The following is a 20,006-nucleotide window of genomic DNA, read 5'->3' as shown; positions in this document are numbered from 1 at the left end:
CTGCAGGTTCTGAGGGTTTTCCGTGAACAGTCATGTCATCCAGGATAAAGAACATTTTCCTCTGTCCTTTCCAGTTTTGTGCCTCTCGTTTCTCTTTCCTGCCTGTGGAGTCGAAATGGGGAGTGGGCATCTTTCCTGGTTCCCTGGTCCTGAGGGAGAGCGTTCGGTGTTCCACCTTTTAATGTGTTGGCTTTGGTTTCCGCAGACCTCGCATGTGGGTGAGACTCTCCCTCCCGTTGTGTTTGCTGAGAGTTGTGTGAGCAGGTGATGAGTTTTGTCAAGCGTTTTCCACGTCAGTGAGAGTTCGCGTGGCTGAATTCTGGTCTGCGTGGCGAGTACAGATGATGCGCTTCTAGCCTTGAGCCAGCCCTGCCGTCCTGAGGGAGCGACTCGGGCCCCCTCACTGCTGCGTGAGGGGCCGCATGCTTGCAAGCAGTTTTTGCATCTGTTCCTGAGGGACGCTGGTCGGTAGCTTCTTTTCTGCTCCCGCCTGATTGTGGTTTCAGGGCAATGCGGCGCTGTCAGATGCGTAGGGAGGCCCCTCCCCCTTTCTGACGTTCGTGCAGAGCCGATGTCGCTGTCTTCAGGGTTTGATGGGATCCGCCTGTGAAGGCGGCCTGACCCCGAGGTTTCTTTGTGGGAGTGTTTTTCATGATGAACTCCTTGATAAGTCTTGAGCTATTGAGATTTTCTCGTTTTTTCCCCCCAATTTCAGTAATTTGTATCTTTCAAGGAATTGTCCATTTCATCCTGTTGCATTTATTGGCATAAAATGATTTATAGTATTTCCTTATTGTCCTTTCAGTGCGTGTAAAACCTCTCCCTTCTTTCATTCCTAATATTGATCATTTCCCTTTTTTCTTGATCAGTCTAACTAGAGATTTATCAATTTTATTAGTCTTTTTAAAAAATCAGTTTTTGCTTTCATTAATTTTCTCAATGGTTTTTCTGATTTCAATTTCATTGATCTCTACTCTTACCTTTTTTATTTCCTTTCCCCTACTTTATTTGGGTTTAATTGCTCTTTTGTTAGTTTTATTTTTGGTAGAAGTTTAGTTTATCCATTTTAGACCATTCCTACTTTCTATATAAGTATTTAATGCTATAAATTACCTGCTAAGCATGGCTTAGCTGCATCAAAGAAATTTTTATATTATTCAGTTAAAAAAATATGTTCTCATTTCCCTCATGATTTCTTCTTTGGTATATGGGTTATTTAGAGATATGTTATTTAATTTTCCATTATTTGTGGATTTCCAGATAGCATTTTGTTACTGATTTCCAGTTTACTTCCAATGTGGGCAGGCAGCATACTCTCTATCCTTGTTTGCTTGTTTTTTGTTTTTTCTTTAATTTTTCTTTGTGCTTTTAAGTCTTTTGTATTTCTTTGTTAGGGCTTTAGGTTTTGCTCTGTCAGGGTTGGTTCTGATACGGACTTGGGAAGAATGTGGTTTTTGCCCTTGGGTTCCGGGTTCTACAGGTAACGGGGAGGCCCAGGGGGTCGCCACTGTTGTGTGTCTTTGTATCCTATCAGGTTTTCTGTCAGTTACTGAGAGAGAAGTGTTAAATCTCCAACTGTAATTGTTTAGTTGTCTTTCAGCTCAATAATTCTAACTTTAGAGACTATAAAGTTCTTTATTAATTGCATACACGTTTAGCATTGTTATGCTTTTTGATGCGTTGACACTTTTATTAGTAAGAAGTAGTCTGCTGCATCTCTTATTGTCTCTCTTTTTGTTGTGTCATCTTGCTGCGCCAGCCCTCCACATGGGCCAGCTCTCCGCGTGGGTCAGCCCTCCACATGGGCCAGCTCACCGCCCAGGCCAGCTTGCTGTGGGCCAGCACTACTCTTGGGCCAGCTCACCATGCGGGCCAGCCTGCGCTCTCCAGGAGGCTGCAGGAATCGAACCTGGACCTCCCATATGGTAGACGGGAGCCAATTGCTTGAGCCACATCTGCTTCCCAGGTTATACGCTTTTGAGTATACTAAGTAATGTTTACTATAGATCTTTTTGTTTTTTTAATTGTTTTCAATTTAGCTGGGAAGATGCAGCCTTTGGAGTTAATAACTTATTTCCATGACAACGTTTGTGGTCTATCGTCAGTGTTCACTGCCAGTTGTCCAACCTTTTTGGGAGGGGTGGCTAGAGCCCCTCTGCCTCAGTGAGTGCTCTGTGCTGATGGGTCAGCACACCAGATTTAACACCCTGGCTGTTTGCCACTCTGACAAAGCTGCTCTTAGCAGTCATCGTGATAGCTCTTAGGGCGTCTCCAGTCCCAAGCATGGGTAATGAATGGCGAGCACTTTTACTTGGCCACGAATCTCAAGGCACAGGGAAGGCTGTTCTGGCACCACATTAATCCACCAGGTCAGCGTGCTGGCCCTCCCTCTGTCCAGGTCCTCCTCAGGTGTCTAGAGGAGACTGGAGATCCTCCTCGTCCGCAAGTGCCTCCAGCTGCGGCAGAGCTGCTCCTTCTCCCTGCCCTGCCTGACCGTGGGCACCTTCTCCTTGGAGGCGAAGCGGCACCCTTTGCAGCCACGGGCAGATGCCGCTGTGTTCACGTTTACTCTTTTGCTCACATCGACCTTAATCTCTGTTGGAATCATGACACGTGCAGGTCTCCTTTCTCGGTGCTCTCTGGTCACGTGTGGGGGTTCAGGGCTTCGCCCCGAGTCGCTCCCCCGCAGTGGCACTCTACAGGGGTTCCTAACAGCAAGCTGGTCTCCTCCCGCAGGTGCCGCGGCTCGTCCAGCTCCTCTGCCCTGGGGCTGGAGGCGCTGTTGGGAAATGCAGAGGCGGTGGCAGGGTGCTCCCCTCGCTGGCTGCTGGTGGCCAGCCTGCAGGATGCCTTCAGCCACTCGGTCGGGCCTCTGTCACCATGCTGGCCCCGGAAGGCCAGTGGCTCTCCCCAGGCGTGACCACCCTTTGCAGCTGCACCTGCCACTAGGGGATCTGTCTAACAAAGACGCCAAGAGCACGAAGGCCTCCCCGGCTTCTGCTGGCTCCGCGGCGGCTCCCGGGTTGGATTAGCACTCTGTGAACGGGTTCCTTAATGGCCCTTCTCCCCATTTCCGCCTTTGTAAGACTCTTGGTTCAGCCTTCATCTGGCTGCACAGCTTGGTGCCGCCTTCTGTGTGCTGCCTCTCGATCGGCTCCTTGGCTGTGGTGATTTGTTCTCGGCGCTGCACGTGACACGCGGAAGCAACCTTGCTCCGGGCACGCCTGGGCCCGGGAGAGTTCAGCGGGAGCCGCCCCTTCCGCCCCCTTCTGCTTTGTGTTTGGGGTGCGCTTCCTGCACACAGCGCCGAGTCAAGCCTTGCTTTCCTGATGCGGGGTGGTGGCAGCTGCCTGTTGAGTGGAGTGTTGGCTCGTTTAGCAGAGAGCCGTTGTCCGTGTGCGTGGACTTAAATCTCTGCTTCCTACTTGCTTGCTTCTTTTACCTGTTCTTTATTTTTGTTTTCTTTCTTCTTTTTTCTGCCTTTAAAAATAAACGGAATATTTCTTAGGATTCCATTTTATTTCCACCATTAGCTTATTGTATGCACCTCATTTCTTCAGGGGCCGCTCTAAGCTGTGACTCTGCCGCTTACACAGGCCACTTAAATAACCTCCACCAACTCTGAAGTACGGCAGCCGCCACGGCCTCCTGCGCACCGCTGTTGAACTTGGTGCTTTTGCGTGTGTTGCAGACCCACGGGGTATTATCGTTTTTGCTCTCATTGGACAACCACCCTCTTATAAAAAATTTTAAATGAGAAAAAGAAACTTTTATAACTTCCCCAATATTTCTTTCTGTGCTCTTCATTTTTAAAAGCTGCAGGTCAGGGTTTCCGTGTCGTGCTGTTTCTCGTGGTCCCAGACGGCTGCCCCTGGCGTCCCTGCCGGCCCGCGCTCCCAGCCGCTTCTGTCTGAAAACGTGCCCCCTCGTTTTGTTGAGGAGCATTGTCGCTGGTGAGGACTCCTAGGCTGGCGGCGCTTCCTCGCCGGCGCGGCTGCTCCCCGGCTTCCGAGGCGGCGTTCCTGGAGCCCGCGTGCAGGTTGTCCTTGCTGTGCCATGTGCCCCGTCCTGGGCTTCCTCTCCGTCAGGTTCCTGTGCGCCATGGCCTGTCGGGGCGTCTCCTGTGCCTGTGGCAGGTGGACGTGCTCCTCTTGCTGCTGCTGCTTTCACATACTTTCTGCCCTCCCCCTTTCTTCTCCTGTGTACACGCATCTCAGGGAGCTCGACGCGTCGCTGAAGCCCAGCTCTGTCTGGTCCCGGCCTTTCTTCCTGCCTGTGCTCAGTTTAAATGCTCTCTGTTGCCATATTTTCAAGTTCACGGACCTTTTTTTTTTATGCAGTGTCTGGTCTGCTGTTAGGTCTGGTGAATTTTTCACTTCAGATATTGTATTTTTAAGATTTTAAAGTGCCATTTCATCTGTTCTTTTTTTCACTCTCTCTCCATTTCATGCATGGTTGCCTTTAAATCCGACCGTGTTTACGATCGCTGTTTTACAGTCTTCCTGGCGATTCCACCGTCTTTATTTCTGGGACTTTCCCCATCGGCTGACTTTTCTGCTGGTCATAGGTCAATCTTCATGTGCCCGTGCACATCTAGTAGCTTTTTATGGGTGCCAGACATTGTGAAATTATTTGGTAAGTTCCTTTAAGAGTGTTGCCCTTTGTTTTGGCCTGCAGTTAAGTCCTTGGCACAGCAGCTGGGTCCTCGGTCAGGCTGGGTCGGCAGCCTTTTCTGGAGCAGCCCCTTAGCCCTGTCGGAGGTGCGACTCCCGAGGGGCCTGGTGGGTGCCTGGCGGCCTGGACTTCCCCACACAGCTGCCGCTGCTTGCCTTGCGCTAGTCTTCCCGTCACTGGTTGCCGGGTTCCCTCTAGGTTCTTGGCTGTGTTACATGAAAGAATTTAAGAGCATGTCAGTTCAGTTAGGCCCGTAGTTTATTAAGGAAATGAGAGAAGAGAAGAGAAATGGGAGAAAACAACAGGTCACAGGTCCCCAGGTGGCCTCGTGGGCTGGTCCTGGCAGACAGCAAGGGCTTGTTTTTAAAACGTTCATTACCCCTCCCCTTGCTAATGTTCTGGGGAGGGGTCCCAGCTGCTTGCTGTTTTGATTGGGTATCCCACCTGTCAATTCTAGGGGGGTGGGGGAGCCAATGACAAGGTCCCTTGAGAATAGCTGGGGCTCCTTCTTGATCCTGGCAGAAGCCTCGTTCCAGATGGAGGCTTCTCATGAGGTCCCTCCAGCAGCCTGTGGATGGGGTCTCCCCTCAGGCAGGTCCCACAGCCTCGGGTTCCACAGCCACAGATTCCATGGCCTCGGGTCCCACAGCCTGGGGTCCCACGGCCTCGGGTCCCACAGCCTCAGGTCCCATGGCCGTGGGTCCCACGGCCGCGGGTCCCATAGCCGTGCTTTTCTGCCAGGTCCCGGGTTCGTCCTCCTGTTCCCTGCATTAGCTGCCTCAGCTGGCAGTGTGGTCCCAGCCAGTTTTAGGGGACCCCTGTGCAGGCTTCAGCGGCTCTTTCCCAGGTGGCGCCTCCTCTCCAGCACTGCTCGCAAGGTCCCCAAGTTCTGGCCTTGGCCTGACTCAGCAAGACCGCCTCGCTTTGCTCGCTTCCCCTCCCTGCACGCTGGGGGACTCCAGGCGGTGGAGGGCTCGTCGCATGAGTGTCCTTCCTCTCCAGCATCACGCCCAGCACTGCCCGTTGTCCAGCAAATGCTTTGGAAGTTCTGCCCTGTTCTAGCTGTTTAAAGTGAGGGGAGGGATGTGGACGTGGCTCAACCGATTGAGCGCCCACCTGTGGTTATGGAGGGTCCAGGGTTCAAAACCAGGGCCTCCTGACCCGCGTGGAGCTGGCCCACACGCAGTGCTGCTGCGTGCAAAGAGTGCTGTGCCACGCAGGGGTGTTCCTTGTGTAGGGGTGTCCCATGTTCAAGGAGTGCGCCCCGTAAGGAAAGCCGCCCAGCGCGAAAAAAGTGCAAGCCCGCCCAGGAATGGCGCCGCCCACGGAGAGCTGACACAGCAAGATGACGCAACAAAGAGAAACACATATCCCGGTGCTGCTGACACGAATGCAAGCAGACACAGAACACACAGTGAACAGACACAGAGAGCAGACAATGGGGTGGGGGGGAGGAGAGAGAAATAAAAATAAATCTTTAAAAAAATAAAAATAAAAATAATAAAGTGAGGGGACAAGTCTGCAAACAGTTGCTCTACCATGGCCACCACTTTATATTTTAGCGCTTTGTTTGTATTTCGGAGTTGTAGGGATTAAAAAGGATGTGTAGTTGGTTTGATCCTTCCACTTTTATACTTTTTTCCCGTGTATTCTGTGCAGATCGCTCTTCCCTCCCCCACTCCCCGCTTCAAGTGTCAGCAGATGTGTGGGTGACAGCCTTTGGCCCTTCCTTCTCTGCACAGAGGGCACAGATTAATCCTGATGAAATGAGCACATCTTGCTCGTTTTGTGTTTGTGCTTCCTGTGTGGACAGGGTGATCTGGAGCCTGTGGGGAGCCAGCTCGCTCTAGGCTCCTCCAAGCCACAGGCCTTTGTGTCCAAGGACAGGAAACCACCACCACGCCTTTGTAGGAGGGTCACATCTTTGTTCTTTAAAATCACCCACGGATCAGGGCAAGCCAGGCAGGGAGGGGTGGGCCTTCGCCAGGAAGGCCCGAGGGTGAGGCCAGCTTCACGTCTGAGCTGGTCTGTTTGTGGTGCCGTTCAGCTGTCCCGGTACGTTTTGGATGTCAGCGACAAAGGTTTACCTTGTTTTGCAACCAGAGGTTTAAATTAGCCAGTGCCGTCCCTCTCTGAAAATAGTTCCTGCTCCCCTCGCTGCCTCGGGGGCTGTCGCCGAAGCCCTCCCAGCTGCTCCTGCCTCTCACGTCACGTCCCGTCTTCCTCCAGCCTCGGGCACAGTGCGCCCAGTGTGGCGCAGGGAAGAGGACAGACGTTAGAAGCTTCCGCAGCATTTGGAGAGCACAGTGGCATCTCACAGTCTTCTACAGCCCTCAGTGACCTGGAGACTTAGAACAAGAGTCCTCGTGCGGGGGGTTGAGAAGCCCTGCGGGCGCCCGCTCGCCCCGGCCGCCAGCCGTCGCCCCAGCCCGCCTTCGGGCGTCCTTCTTCGCCTTCCCCTTGTAAGGCTCAGTTAGCCAGGTGTGGAATACTAGGTCCAAAATTGTTTTCCCTCTGGACGGTAAAGCCACTTGCAGTACTTCGTTTTTCCTCTGTGGCAAATCACCATGCAGTTCAGGGCTTTAAGCGGCATCGTCTGTATCTCGTGGTTGCCGTGGGCCAGCGTCTGGCCCGGCCCAGCCCCACGGGCCGTGCCCTGTAGCAGCGGGTGTGCTGGCATGGAGGCCACCGCGTCGTTCTTGCTCTCGTGCCCCCTCTGGATCTTTCAGGCCTTTCTTGTCAGCTGTGCTCTTAACACTTCTCCACAGAGTGTCTTTAAAACTTCGTCCCACCTGGTACTGGGAGAGAACTTTCCATCCGAGCCGCTGTCTGCCTTCAGCCTGGTGGACGTCCCTAACCCCCTTGGCGCTCCTGCTCCCGCCTCCGCTGTGAGGGGGGCTCTGGTCTGAGCATCCCCTCTCCCCCCATCCTGCTGCCCTGTGCGTGGAGGCCTCTCCCTCCTGGCTTCCTGCTCCCCTCTCCGCTCCTCCTCCTTGCATGTCCAGGGCCGCCAGCCGTTGGCTTTTCCTAGCTCCAGTGCCCTCCCTGATGTCCAAGTGTCCTTCCTTTTCAAAGTGTCTGGCCGTGTCCACTCTCACCTTCCTCGGATCGTGCCTGTCCGGGAACGTTTCCCCCGGGCCTGGTTATGCCTGTAACCCCCAGGCGTGTGCCCGCGGTCTCAGGGCCCTGGGGTCTCGCAGCCCCGCTTGGCCAGCTTCCAGGGGCCCGGGAACCTTTGTGTTTGGCTCTCATGTCTCCCCAGGTACCAACAGCAGCTGTCCCAGGCCGTGGAGAGGGAGCAGCAGCTGGGGCGTGAGAAGGTGCAGCTGGAGCTGGACTGGCAGCGCCGCCGGGACGCCGCCGAGCAGCAGCAGTACCTCAGGTCGGAGGCGCTGCTCCAGGGCCTGACGGCGGCCAGGGACCAGGTCAGCGAGGCCCCGGGCGGGTGCCGCAGGGCGGGCATCGGGGGGCGCCGCGGGGTGGGCACCGCAGGGTGCACGGGGCAGGCACCGCAGGGTGGGCACTGCGGGCGGGCGCTGTGGGGTGGACGCCAGCGGGAAGTCGTCCCAGAGACCTGTGAAGGAAGGGCTGGGCTCTTACTGGAGGGTGTGACGGGGTTAGCCTCACCACAGGGTCTCACAGGGTGGGTTAGGGCTCTTTCCAGGTTACTTTTTCTTATTTGAAAACACTGAAAATTACCGTGTTAAAAACGCATCCTGGCTGAACCAGCCAGCCTTTTTCAGTGTTTCACGCTCTGTTTTCCACCTGAGGACAAAATGTTTTTGTGTCTGGTACCGCTGGGCGGCCTGGCTGGACAGGGAGCCGCACGCAGGAGCTGGCGGCCACGCCCCGTGCTCTGAGGCTGCGCAGCCCCTCCTGCCTGCGCACTTGCCGTCCACTCCCGCGGGCGCGCCAGAGGCCAGCACTTCTCCCCAGAAATCCATGGATGAGCTGAGGCCCCCCGTGTCCCCAGGTGGCTGCCAAGCTCGAGGCGACAGAGCGGACGCTGTGTGACAGGGAAGCGCTGTTGAAGGCCTTGACACTGGAGAGGGACCAGGCCGTGCTTGCGCTGAGGATGCAAGGGCCCCATCCTGAGGACGAGGCGCAGGTCAGAGGCCCCCAGCCAGCACCTCCCCCAGCCAGCACCCCCCAGCCAGCACCCCCCAACCAGCATCTCTCCACCCAGCACCCCCCAACCAGCACCTCTCCACCCAGCACCCCCCACCCAGCACCTCTCCACCCAGCACCTCCCCCACCCAGCACCCCCCACCCAGCACCTCTCCCACCCAACACCCCCCACCCAGCACCTCCCCGACCCAGTACCCCCCACCCAGCACTTCTCCACCCAGCACCCTCCCCACCCAGCATCCCCCCACCCAGCACCTCCCCACCCAGCACCCCCCACCCAGCACCTCCCCCACCCAGCACCCCCCACCCAGCACCTCTACACCCAGCACCCCCCACCCAGCACCTCTACACCCAGCACCCTCTCCACCCAGCATCCCCCCACCCAGCACCCCCCACCCAGCACCTCCCCACCCAGCACCCTTCCTCCCCCCGCTTCCTCGCTCCCCGACAGCAGCAGGGCGTCCAAGCGGTCCTGCTCCCTTGGCTGGCTGCACAGCAAGGGGTCTGAAGCCTGAAAGCGCTGCGGTGGGGGGGCCGTTTCCACGTCGTGAGCTCGAGAGCGCTGCCCGCCCGACCCTGGACCCCCGTGGGGCCTGGCGGTGCCCGTGCCATCGCTGGGCTGGAGCCCCCACAGCTCTGTCTGGTCTGGCCGTAGCGTCAGGAACTGGCCGCCGAGTGCTTGCCGTGTGCCAGGGTCTGTCCTGAATCGTCCGTGTGTCCACACTTCCCCTTCGCTCTTCGTGGGCAGCGGAAGCAGCTGCACCACAGGAAGCCCAGCAGCCTGCCTGGGGTGTCGCCGCTGGTCAGGGGCAGAGCTGGGCCCGTGACGGTGGGGGGGCTGCTCTGGGCCTGCAGGTGGCCGTTCCTGCCCCCTCTGTCCGTCCACCTGCCTGTCCGCTGTAACCGGGTGGCTGCTCAGGGAGGCGCGGCCGTCAGGGTGCTGCCCCGAGTCCTGCCAGCCGCATCGCCGCCAAGCCGGAGCATTTCTGTCCCCCAGAAGGAGCTCTGCACCCCTTTCCTTGGTCCCACCCCTCACCCCAGAGGCAGCCACGGCCCTGACCCCCCTCCCCACAGCCCTGACGCCCCCCATACTCCTGATACCTCCCCCATGGCCCTAAACCTCCCTCCATGGCCCTGACCCCCCCTCCCCATGGCCCTAACCCCTCCCCTCCATCCCCCCACCCCCTCCTCCATGGCCCTGATCCCCTCCACGGCCCTGACCAACCCCTCCATGGCCCTGACGCCCCCCCCCCATGGCCCTGACCCCTCCCCATGGCCCTGACCCCTCCTCACCTCTGTCCACGCAGTGCTCGTCCCAGGGTGACAAGGTTTCCTCTGAGAGCAGAGCGGGAAGCCTGTTCTAGAAATACCTGAAATGGGCCATTCCTTGGTGTGAATTTACTCAGCTCCTGTTGTCCTAAGAGGTGTGCAGAGCCCAGGAATTGTACTTCCCGTGAAAATTCTAAGAGCTAGTGGGAAGGGCAGGCCCGCGGGGGCGCTGCGGCGGGGGGGTGGCAGGGGTCCCCACGGAGGGGGTGAGTGAGGCCAGGACGCAGCGGCCGACCCATCCCTGCTGGCTGTGGAGCCTCGGACCAGCCGGGCAGCACCCTCATTGGTAGCGTTAGGAAGGGGTCCTGTCCCGTTTGCCTCGTGTGTGGGGCTGGCTGCGGAGCGTTCATTGCTCCGGAAAACACCATGGAAGGCGGCGCTGCTGGCTCCGAGGCGGGCACCCGGTCGTCTGCTCTCTGCAGGCTGGACGACCTGTGTCCGTCTAAAGGGGGTGGGGTCCTTCCCTGCCAGCACGGGCCACGGCTCCACTCTGCGTGGGACGCCCCCAAACTGCTGATCTCAGAGCCACCCGGAACGCTCGTTGGAAGTACACACTCCCCACCTGCTGAGTTGGAAGCTCAAGGGTCAAGCTCGAAAGCCATGTCTGTTCACAAGCCCCCCGGGGGATCAGCAGCCAGCTCCTGTGGAGGACGCATTCCGTGGGTTCCAAGGAGCAGGGCTGGGGCCAGGTGTGGTCTCCAGCCGCCATTGCCCTCCGTCCTCTTATCCCCAGCGCTCATGATGGTGGGCTCACCTGCCACCTGGGCCGGGACGCCGCACCCAGTTCCCGGGTCCAGAGGCACTGGCTGCGACCACTCGAGGGTTTTCCTGGATTTAGCTCGTCATTACTCAGTTGGTTTCATCTACAGCTGACTGCATCTACAGTCAACAAAGGAGATGGCCTTCAGCGATGAGAGCTGTCTCGCCCAACCAGCTGGATGCCTTAGAGGAAAGGTTCAGCAGTCAGGGGAGACTCTCCATCCCCACGTCTGCCAGCAGCTTCTCCTGGCAGTTCACCAAAACTTTCCTCGGAGCTCCCAGCTGTGGCCTGTGCTGCGGGGCTCAGGCTTGCTGGCCCATGGCCGCGTGAGGCAGTGCCTGTGAGGAGTCACGCAGTGTTTACCGCACATATGGACATGCAGCTCCGAGGGGTCTGTGTCCCTGGGGAGCCTGCCTGCCACACCCGCACGCCCCGGGGCCTCCCGTGTGGACTTGGCCTGGGCCATGCGGAGGCGGCTGTCCGCACGTCACACACGGCGAGAAGTCCAATGGTCCTTGCCCTTGGTCACTTCCAGAAGTTGTTCTGTTGCATTTTTCCCCCAAGCAGACAACTGAAAGAAGACGTTTGTCTCCAGGTGCAGCCCGGCTGTCGGGCGGGCCAGTTGGCTAGTTTTTTTGTTGAGTGAACAGTGAGCCTTGAGCTGGGCCGTGGGCCAGCAGCCCCTGCCGCTGGGTGGCACGTACCCTTGATCTCGTGCCGGTGGGCTCTTCAGGACGCAAGCAGAACGCAGGCTGCCCTCTGACCTCTGACTACCGCCATCTCCAGAGAAGAACTAGGAAGCCGCCCCCGAGGATGCTCTGAGGACACCAGGAGCTTGACTAGGAGAAAGTCGGGGTCCTGGCGTGGACCACTGGGGCTCCAAGCCACCACCCGGGGCGCGGCGTGTGGCGAGTTTCTGGCTGGCACGGCAAAGAGAGGTATCTGAAATAGAGCCCTGCAGCTAACAGGACAGCAAGGACCTGTCCCCCCTGCCTCCCAGGGTGCTGGGGCGGGGCAGGTGGCGGGGCGGGCGTGGGCAGTTGCAGGTAACCACTGCCAACGGCCTGTGTTTGTGGCTTGAGCTGGGCCCTCCTGGCAGACACTGGGCGACAGGTGGCAGGGGCCGTCAAGAAACCAAGTCGGGGTGCTGTGGCTGTCCCGTCTCGAGGGAGCCTGCGCTCCTGCTGCCGGCTCTGCACTGAGCGGGAGGTCCACGTGGACAGCAGCGCAGTGCTTCCCGGAGGCCGCCTGGAGGGCAGCCCCGGGGGAGAGGGCCAGGGGCGGGCTGAGCGGGCTGAGCGGACGCTGTGCCCAGCCGGCTGGGCCTGCCGCCTGAGCATGTGATAGCCACATTCCCGCTAAATGGGGGAGCAGAGGGTGGAGGCAAGGCTCGGCCTCGCCCCGGCTGTCACCCTCGGGAAAATTCTTTAACCAAGGGTCATTTCAGCACAGCCTTGGCCCAGCGCAGACACTGAGCGACCCCGCAGCCGCGAGCCGGCGGTGGCGTGTCGAGAAGAAAACGGCTGTGTGGACTCACCGGGCCCTCCAGTGCGCCCTTGCGCGTGCCCACCTGCATGCAGCTCCGAGGCCACGGTTCCGTGTGTGTGATGCACACATTGCTAAGGTCATGCTGTGTGATCTTAATCCTTTTCACCCAAGTTCTGTAAATGTTTTTTCGAGTCATTAAAATTCTTGAAAAGCATAATCTGAGTGGTCGTGTGTTTTATCCTGTGGCCCTCCCCTAACGGCCTAGCCAGCTTCTTGTTAATGGCTGCTTGGATTGTTTGGTACTATTATAATGCCACGGTGGGCACTTCTGCATCTCCGTGTCTGAACTCGCAACGCGTTTGCCTGCCGATGGCACGGCCTCCCTGTGGCTTACAGCGTCCCTCGAGGGTGCAGAGGCCTCTGGCAGCCCGGGCAGCGGGTACGAGGAGGAGGGACCGGGACGGCCTCTTGGGGGGACCCTGCCAGGGCCTGGCCAGGGTCTGGTGCAGACCAGAGGAGGCCCTGGGCTCTCAGAGGCGGAGGGAGGAGAAGCGGCCCCCGCCGCTCACTGCTAGACGCCAGGCTCTGACATGGCCCTCGGCTCGCACAGCTGTCCTCAGTGGTGCCACGATGCCCCTTCCAGGCATCGAGGACATTGCTGCCCAAAGATTCAGGATCAGGTTTGGCTGCAGGTGACAAAACAGAGAGAAGTGAATTGACCCTCGGTGTGGGCAGCTCAGTGCTGGGACAGCGGCTTCACCAGTGCAGGGCCCGAGGCACTGGCGCCGCCCCTGGGCAGGGGTGAAGGACGGCAGGCCGGTGGCAGCAGTCCTGCAGAGGGCGGGGTGGGGGTGTCGCCGGGGGCGCTGCGTGCCTCTCCCTGCCCAGAAGATGGGGGCCGCCCCTGCTGGGAGGCCAACTTGGTCCCTCCACTAAGTGGCATGGGAACACCCAGCAAGGGTTTGCTCTGTGCGGCGATACTTTGAGACTAAAGCCCCACTCCTCACTGAACTCCACCACTGCTTTTAGCTCCTGTCTCTTGCCTGAAGTAACTCCGTGGTGTCGCCGACACTCCTTCTGCATTTCCCAGTTGGCATCTGGTTCTCAGGAAGCTCGTCCCCTCATTTATTTATTTATTTATTTAGTAAAAGGTGTATTTGTTTATTTCTCCCTATCTCCTCTGTTGTTTGAATTTGCTGTGTCTGTTGTGTCTTCTTTTTAGGAGGCACCCAGGACCTCGCATATGGGAGGGAGGCACCTAACCACTTGAGCCACCTCCACTCTCTGCTTTTGTTGTCTCTCATTATGGTTTCCTCCTTGTATCACGTTGTTGCATTAGCTCACTGCACCTGCCGAGTAGGTCAGCTTGCTGTCTTGTCTTCTTTAGGAGGCCGGGGAACCAAACCCAGGACCTCCCATGTGGTAGGCCGGAGCTCAATCATTTGAGCCACATCTACTTCTCCCCAGTTTTTATTTCCGTGAGTGGAGACTCAGGTTCCTGCGTCATTCAGTGGGTTATAGTCATTTACTGAAGTTTGATTTTAAACACTGTTTTCTAATTACCTACAGTATATTCTGTGATTGGTGTGTATAATCCTAGGAGTTTTGACAAACTCAGAGCATAACCACCCGATAAGGGAAACGCAGCACAGGTCCGTCACCCCAGAAGTCCTTGCACTGCCCGTTGGCTGTCAGCCCCTCCCCGCTCTGACCCAAAAACCACTGCTCTGTTCTCCCCCCCAGTTTGCCTTTTCTAGAATACCCTGTCAATACACTCACGCAGCGGGGCGCCTCTGCGCCTGGGTTCTTTGGCTGCCCCCGTCTGTGAGAGCCCTCCTCGTTGAGTGCGTGATCCAGTTTCTCCATTCACCCCTGAAGGACATCTGGATTGTTTTCAGTTTTTAGCAGTTGTGAACAAAGGTGCCATAAACGTTTGCCTTCACAGGTTTGGTAGGCACCTCGGTCTTCATTTCTCTTGGTGTGTTCCTAGGAGTGTGCCCCCTGGGTCCCATGGCGAGGCGTGCTTATCTTTACGATCCGTTGAGTACTGCCTACAGCAGACGTGCCATCCTGGATTATCCTCAGCGCTCTGTGTCCTCGCCGGCATTTTGCCCGATGAGGTTTTTAAAAAGCCATTTTTGGAACATACTGCTGTCTTCTTGTGGCTGTCATTTCCCTATGATTAATGATGTGGAACATTTTTTTCATGTTTTCATGTGTTTATTTGTTCACATCTTCTGTCCATTGTGTTATTTGGTTTCTTACTGTTGAGTTTTTAGAGTTCTTTGTATACTTTGGATATATGTCCTTTGTGAAATATATGGCTGGCAAATGTTTCCTCCCAGTCCATGGCTGCTCATTTCACTTGCTTTGCCATAGCAAAAATTTTAAATTTTTATGAAGTCCAGTGTTTGAATCTTTTCTTTTTTGGATTGTTCTTTTGGTGTTCTCCTTAAAAACTCTTTGCCTAACCTAAGTGTATTAGTCAGCCAAAGGGATGCTGATGCAAAATACCAGAAATTGGTTGGTTTTATAAAGGGTATTTATTTGGAGTAGGAGCTTAGAGATACCAGACCATAAGGCATAAGTTACCTCCTTCACCAAAGTTTATTTTCACTTGGAGCAAGACGGCTGCCGGCGTCTGTGAGGGTTCAGGCTTCCTGGGTTCCTTTCTTCCCAGGGCTTGCTTCTCTCTGGACTCAGCATTCCTTTCTTCCTGGGGCTGGCTTCTCTTTCCTCTGTGAGCTTACTTCACAGAGCTCCAGCTTAAGGCTTCAGCATCAAACTCCAACATCAAAAACCCTCATTCTGTCCTTTGCCATGCCTTTTATCGCCCTAATGACATGGCCCAATCAAAGCCCTAATCATAACTTAATCACACCAAGGTACAGACCAGATTACAAACATAATCCAGTATCTGTTTTTGGAATTCATAATCATATCAAACTGCTACACCAAGTCACAGATATTAATCATCCTCTGTGTTTTAATTTTGAAGGTTTTACACTCCAACATTTTACATTTCTGTCTGCGTCCAGTTTTGCATTGAGTTTTGCCTAACCATGCGAGATGGGTCGAGTGGTGTTTGCACATGTGGTGTCAAGCTGTCCCAGCACAGTCTGTTGAAGACGGTCCTTCCTCTCCTCCATTGGTTGGTGACACTGTGTACGGTGGCCGTGGGCTCTGCTGGCGCGTGGGGCTCTGTCAGTGCCTTTGGTCCATAAGGCTCTCCTTTCGCCAATACCACACTGTCCTCAGTTCTTAGATTCATAGGAAACTGTGAAACCAGGTAGTATGAGCCCTCAAATTTTACCCTTGTTTTTTCAGTTATTTTAGTCATTCTAGGTGCTTTACCTTTCCACATGAGTTTTAGAATTAGCATGAAATTTCTACATAAAGGCCTATTGGAAATTTGATAGGGATTATGTGCAATTTGGGGAAAATTATAGTTTTAACAATATTGATTCTCCCAACTCATGAACGTGGTATAGCTCTCCATTTATTTAGGTCTTCTCACTCAGTAATGTTTTGTAGTTTTCAGTATATAGGTCCTGCATGTCTTTTGTCAGATTTACGCTAAGTATTTCCTATTTTTATGTTTATTGTAAATGTTACTGTTTCATGTTTTTGTTTATTGCTAGTATATAGAAATAAAATTGTTTTTTGTGCATTAATGTTGTGTCCTGCACCTTGCTAAGCTCACTTACTAGATCTTACAGCTTTTTTGGTAGCTTAAGAATTTTTTACATAGACAGTCATATAGTCTGTAAATTAAGACAGTTTTACTTCTTCCTATCTGATCTGGATGCCTTTCCTTTTTTCTTGCCTGATTGCATTGGTAGAACCTCTAGCACAGTGCTACATGGGAATGATGAGAGCAGTCGTGCTTGTCTTAGTCCTGATCGTAGGGTGAAAACCATCCATTCTTTCGCCACTAAATATGATGCTAGCTCTTGGTTTTCATATATATTCTTCATCAGGTTGAGAAAGCTCCTGTTATTTCTAGTTTTTAAGTGTTATCAGGATGGGTTGTTAGATATTGTTGAATGCTTATTTAGTATATATTGAGATACGATTTTCTTTTTTAATTAGTTAATAATGTGGATGACATTGATGAGTTTTTGAATGTTAAATCAAACTTGCATTCCTTGGATAAACCCACGTAGTCATTATATATTATCCTTTTTTAGATATTACTGGATGCCATTTGCTAAAACTTTTAAGATTTTCTGCATCTATGCTCATGAAAAATATTGGTCTGTAGTTTTCTTCTAATTTCTTTATCTGGTCATGTTATCAGAGTAATGCCAACCTATTGAATGATTTAGGAGCTAACCCCTCCTTTTCAGTTTCTTTGAAGAGTGCATATTTGGTATTATTTCCTCCTCAAATGTTTCACCAGTGAATATTCCTGGGCCAGAGTTTTCTTTGTGGGAAGGTTTTTCATTACAAATTTTATTTGCTTAGTAGATATAAGGCTAGTCTGGTTATCTCTTTCTTCTTGAGTTGGCTTTGGTAGTTCGTGTTGTTCAAGAAATGTCTCTATTTCATCTTCTTGCATCAGATGAGGTAATTTGTATGTTTCTAAGAATTGGTCCATTTCATCTAGGTTTTCTCATTTATTGGCATATAGTACCCTCTTATAATCCTTTTTGCTTTCTTAAGGCTGGTAGTCATGTCCCCACTTTCATTCAGAATTTTAGTTTTGTTCTCTCTTTTTTCTTTGTCAGTCTGGCTTTTTTTTTTTTTTTAATTTCTCCACATCAATGGGCAAGTATGATAAACTTTATCAAAAAAAAAAAAAAAAAAAAAAGCCAGACTGACAAAGAAAAAGAGAGGACACAAGAAAACTTCCTCTCCACACATTCCAGCCAAAAGAGTGGTCCGGCCCAGCTCCTCCCAGCCATCTCTTCTATCTGGCTTTTTTACTGATCTTTTCAAAAAACCAACTTTTGCTTTAGTTGATTTTCTATGTTGTTTTTCTGTTCTCTATTTCATTTATCTCTGCTCTAGTCTTTACTATTTCCTTCCTTCTACTAACTTTGGGCTTAGTTGCTCTTCTCGTTCTAATTTCTTTAGGTGTGAAATTAGGTTATTGATTTTTCATCTTTTTTTTTTCATGTAGGCATTTAGTGCTATAAATTTCCCTCTGAGCACTGCCTTCACTGTATCCCAGAAGTTTTGGTATGTTGTATTTTCGTTTTTGTTTGTCTCAAGGTATTTCCTAATTTCCCTTGTGATTTCTTCTATGACCCCTTGATTGTTTAAGAGTGTAATTTAATTTTCACGTTTGTAAATTTTCCAGCTTTCTTTCTGTTATTGATTTTTAGCTTTATTCCATTATGGTCCCAAAATATACTTGGTATGGCTTCAATATTTTTAAATGTATTAAGATTTGATTTGTGGCCTAGCGTGGGGCCTGTCCTGGAAATGACCCGTGTGCAGTGGAGGAGGGACGTGTCCCTGCGCTGGGCAGGGTGGTCTGCACGTGTCCCTCAGGCCCAGGGGTTTCCGCTTTCAAGTCTTCGCTTCCTTCCTGGCCTTCTGTAGGTGTTCTCTGCGTTTTTGAAAGGGGTGTTTCAAAGTCTCCGGCTCTTAGTGTAGAACCGTCTAGTTCCCCTTTCAAATCTGCCAGTGTTTGTTTGTGTCTTTTGGGGTTCTGCCGGTGGGTGCCTGTGTGGCGCTGCTGTGTCTTCTGGTTGAAGTGGCCCTGGTCGGCGTCCGATGCCCTCCTCCGCCTCTGTAATAGTTTTGACTTAAGGCCGGTCTTAGCCAACGGTGTCCCAGCTGCCCAGGGGTCTTCTGGGTCCTGCTGGCTGGTCTGTTTTCTTCGCCTTGACTTGCTGCAGCACTTGCCCGGTTTCTGCAGCTTTTTAACTGTTCTCTGTGTTTTTGAGGAAAGCTGCTGCCTTTCATGACCCTCTGCCACCTCTGCCTGGTGCTCGCTTCCGCAAGTCCAGTGGTGAACGTTGTTTTCTGCAGTCTCTCCAGTGTTCTGGTTGCTTACAGAGGCAACTCCATCGTGGTGGAAACGATTGGCTTTTTTAAAAATTGAGATAAACTTCATATACCATTTTATTCACCTTTTTAAAGTGTACAAGTCAATGGATTTTAGTATATTCACAAAGTTTTGCACCGTCTAATTCTAGAACATTTTCATATCTGAACTAAAACTGAACTTCCACATCCGCTGAGCAGGCCCCCCGTCGCCCGGCTCCGGGCCCTGGCGGCCCCCAGGCTCCTGCCTGCCTCGGAGGAGCCTCCACGCTCCAGACGTTCTGCAGAAAAGGAACCCCACGGTTCGGCCTCTGGCTGAGCAGCACGTTTTCTGGTCTCATCCTTGTGTGTGCTCCACTCCTTTTTATGGCCGGATACTGTTCTCTGGATGAGTGGACACACCATCCCTCGGCTGTTGGCATTCGAGTTGCTCCACTTCGGGCTCGTGGGAGGAACGCTGCCGTGAGCTGCACCCAGGAGTCCGTGTGGCCACGTTGCCGCTTCTGCTGGTGTCGACCCAGGACTGGGGTTGCCGGGTCAGGCTGGCACTCGTCTCACTTTCTAAGGAAACGCCAGGCCGTTTGCAGCGCACCAGGCCCGTCTGGCATCTCCACCAGCAGTGTGTGAGGCTCCACTTTCTCCAGCCCTGCCAGCTCTCAGGGCATCCAGCTTTCGAATTCTAGCTACAATAGAGATTGACAAGTGGCCATTGGACTGAAATCTGAAATGGAAGGATCAAATTTCTCAATTCGAGTTCCTTTTGAAAAATATCAGTCTTTTCTTTGTGTAACCTAGAAGAAAAAAGAATTTTTCGTACTTTGGTCATGTTAGAAAGGCAGGTCATCACACCCCAGGAGGACAGCTGTCGTAGGAAAAGCAGGGACCACAGCCCAAGTGAAGCAGAGAATAGAACAGGGGCGGGAGCTGGGGCAGGGAGGCTGACGAGGGCAGCCTTAGACCACGGCAACCCTCGGTCTCTTTTGTAGCCATCACTCTTTTTTTAAAAATTTGACAGATACCTCTAAGGCATCACGAAGAAGAAATAAGCCAAGACTTTCCATCTGGTGAGATCCAGCGGCTGCAGGAGCAGAACACAAGCTTGCGAGATGCTGTTGCACAAATGAGGAGGGAAATGGAGGCGCTCAGTGGTCCGGCTGCTCCTTCTGCCCAGCCGGGTGGTGAGACTCCTGGGACCAGCCAGCCGGGTGCAGGTGGTGTGGCAGACACTGCCACCGGGTAGGGGCGGAGGGGCAGGGTCCGGAGGGGTGGCGGCTGAGGGCAGGGAAGGCGGGGCCAGGACCCATGTCCACTGGGTTCAGAATAGAGTCAGCTTGGAGCCTCATAAGGTAAAATCCCCTCTAATAAATTGCTGCAAAATATCACAGATGCTTTTCTTCCAAGAGAAGGGATTATTATTATATCCAAAGATGATTATAAGCATCTAAAATAAACTTTTATTAGTAAAGTGGAAGGAAAAAGTGAAGAATGTGTAGCTAACATGTAAAATCCAAATTCTTAGGCTTGGACAAGGGCTGTGAGCAAATGGAGTTGTCACAGGTGCTGGCCAAGCACCAGGCCGTCCTCGGGGACGTCGTGCCACAGCTGTGGCAGGCACAGCACCACCCGTGCC

The 20,006-nt window shown here is 53.5% G+C and overlaps 1 protein-coding gene across 5 annotated transcripts in view; it reads left to right on the top strand.

Annotated features, from left to right (window-relative positions):
• CCDC57 (coiled-coil domain containing 57) overlaps positions 1-20,006 on the top strand; it is a 146,126-nt gene that overhangs the window by 45,675 nt on the left and 80,445 nt on the right. For 4 of the 5 annotated variants that reach the window (XM_058284943.2, XM_058284944.2, XM_071210858.1 and 1 more), the window contains 3 exons: positions 7,937-8,099; positions 8,648-8,782; positions 19,392-19,554. In XM_058284943.2, the coding sequence (XP_058140926.1) occupies positions 7,937-8,099; positions 8,648-8,782; positions 19,392-19,554 (461 nt within the window). Of the gene's footprint in view, positions 1-7,936; positions 8,100-8,647; positions 8,783-19,391; positions 19,588-20,006 lie in introns of all 5 variants that reach the window. The other variant, XM_058284942.2, reaches the window with a different exon arrangement.

This window comes from Dasypus novemcinctus, chromosome 21 (assembly GCF_030445035.2).
Source record: "Dasypus novemcinctus isolate mDasNov1 chromosome 21, mDasNov1.1.hap2, whole genome shotgun sequence".
Classification (NCBI taxonomy): Eukaryota; Metazoa; Chordata; class Mammalia; order Cingulata; family Dasypodidae; genus Dasypus; species Dasypus novemcinctus.
The sequence above is the reverse complement of the archived record's forward strand: the minus strand, read 5'-3'. Positions and strand labels throughout refer to the sequence as shown.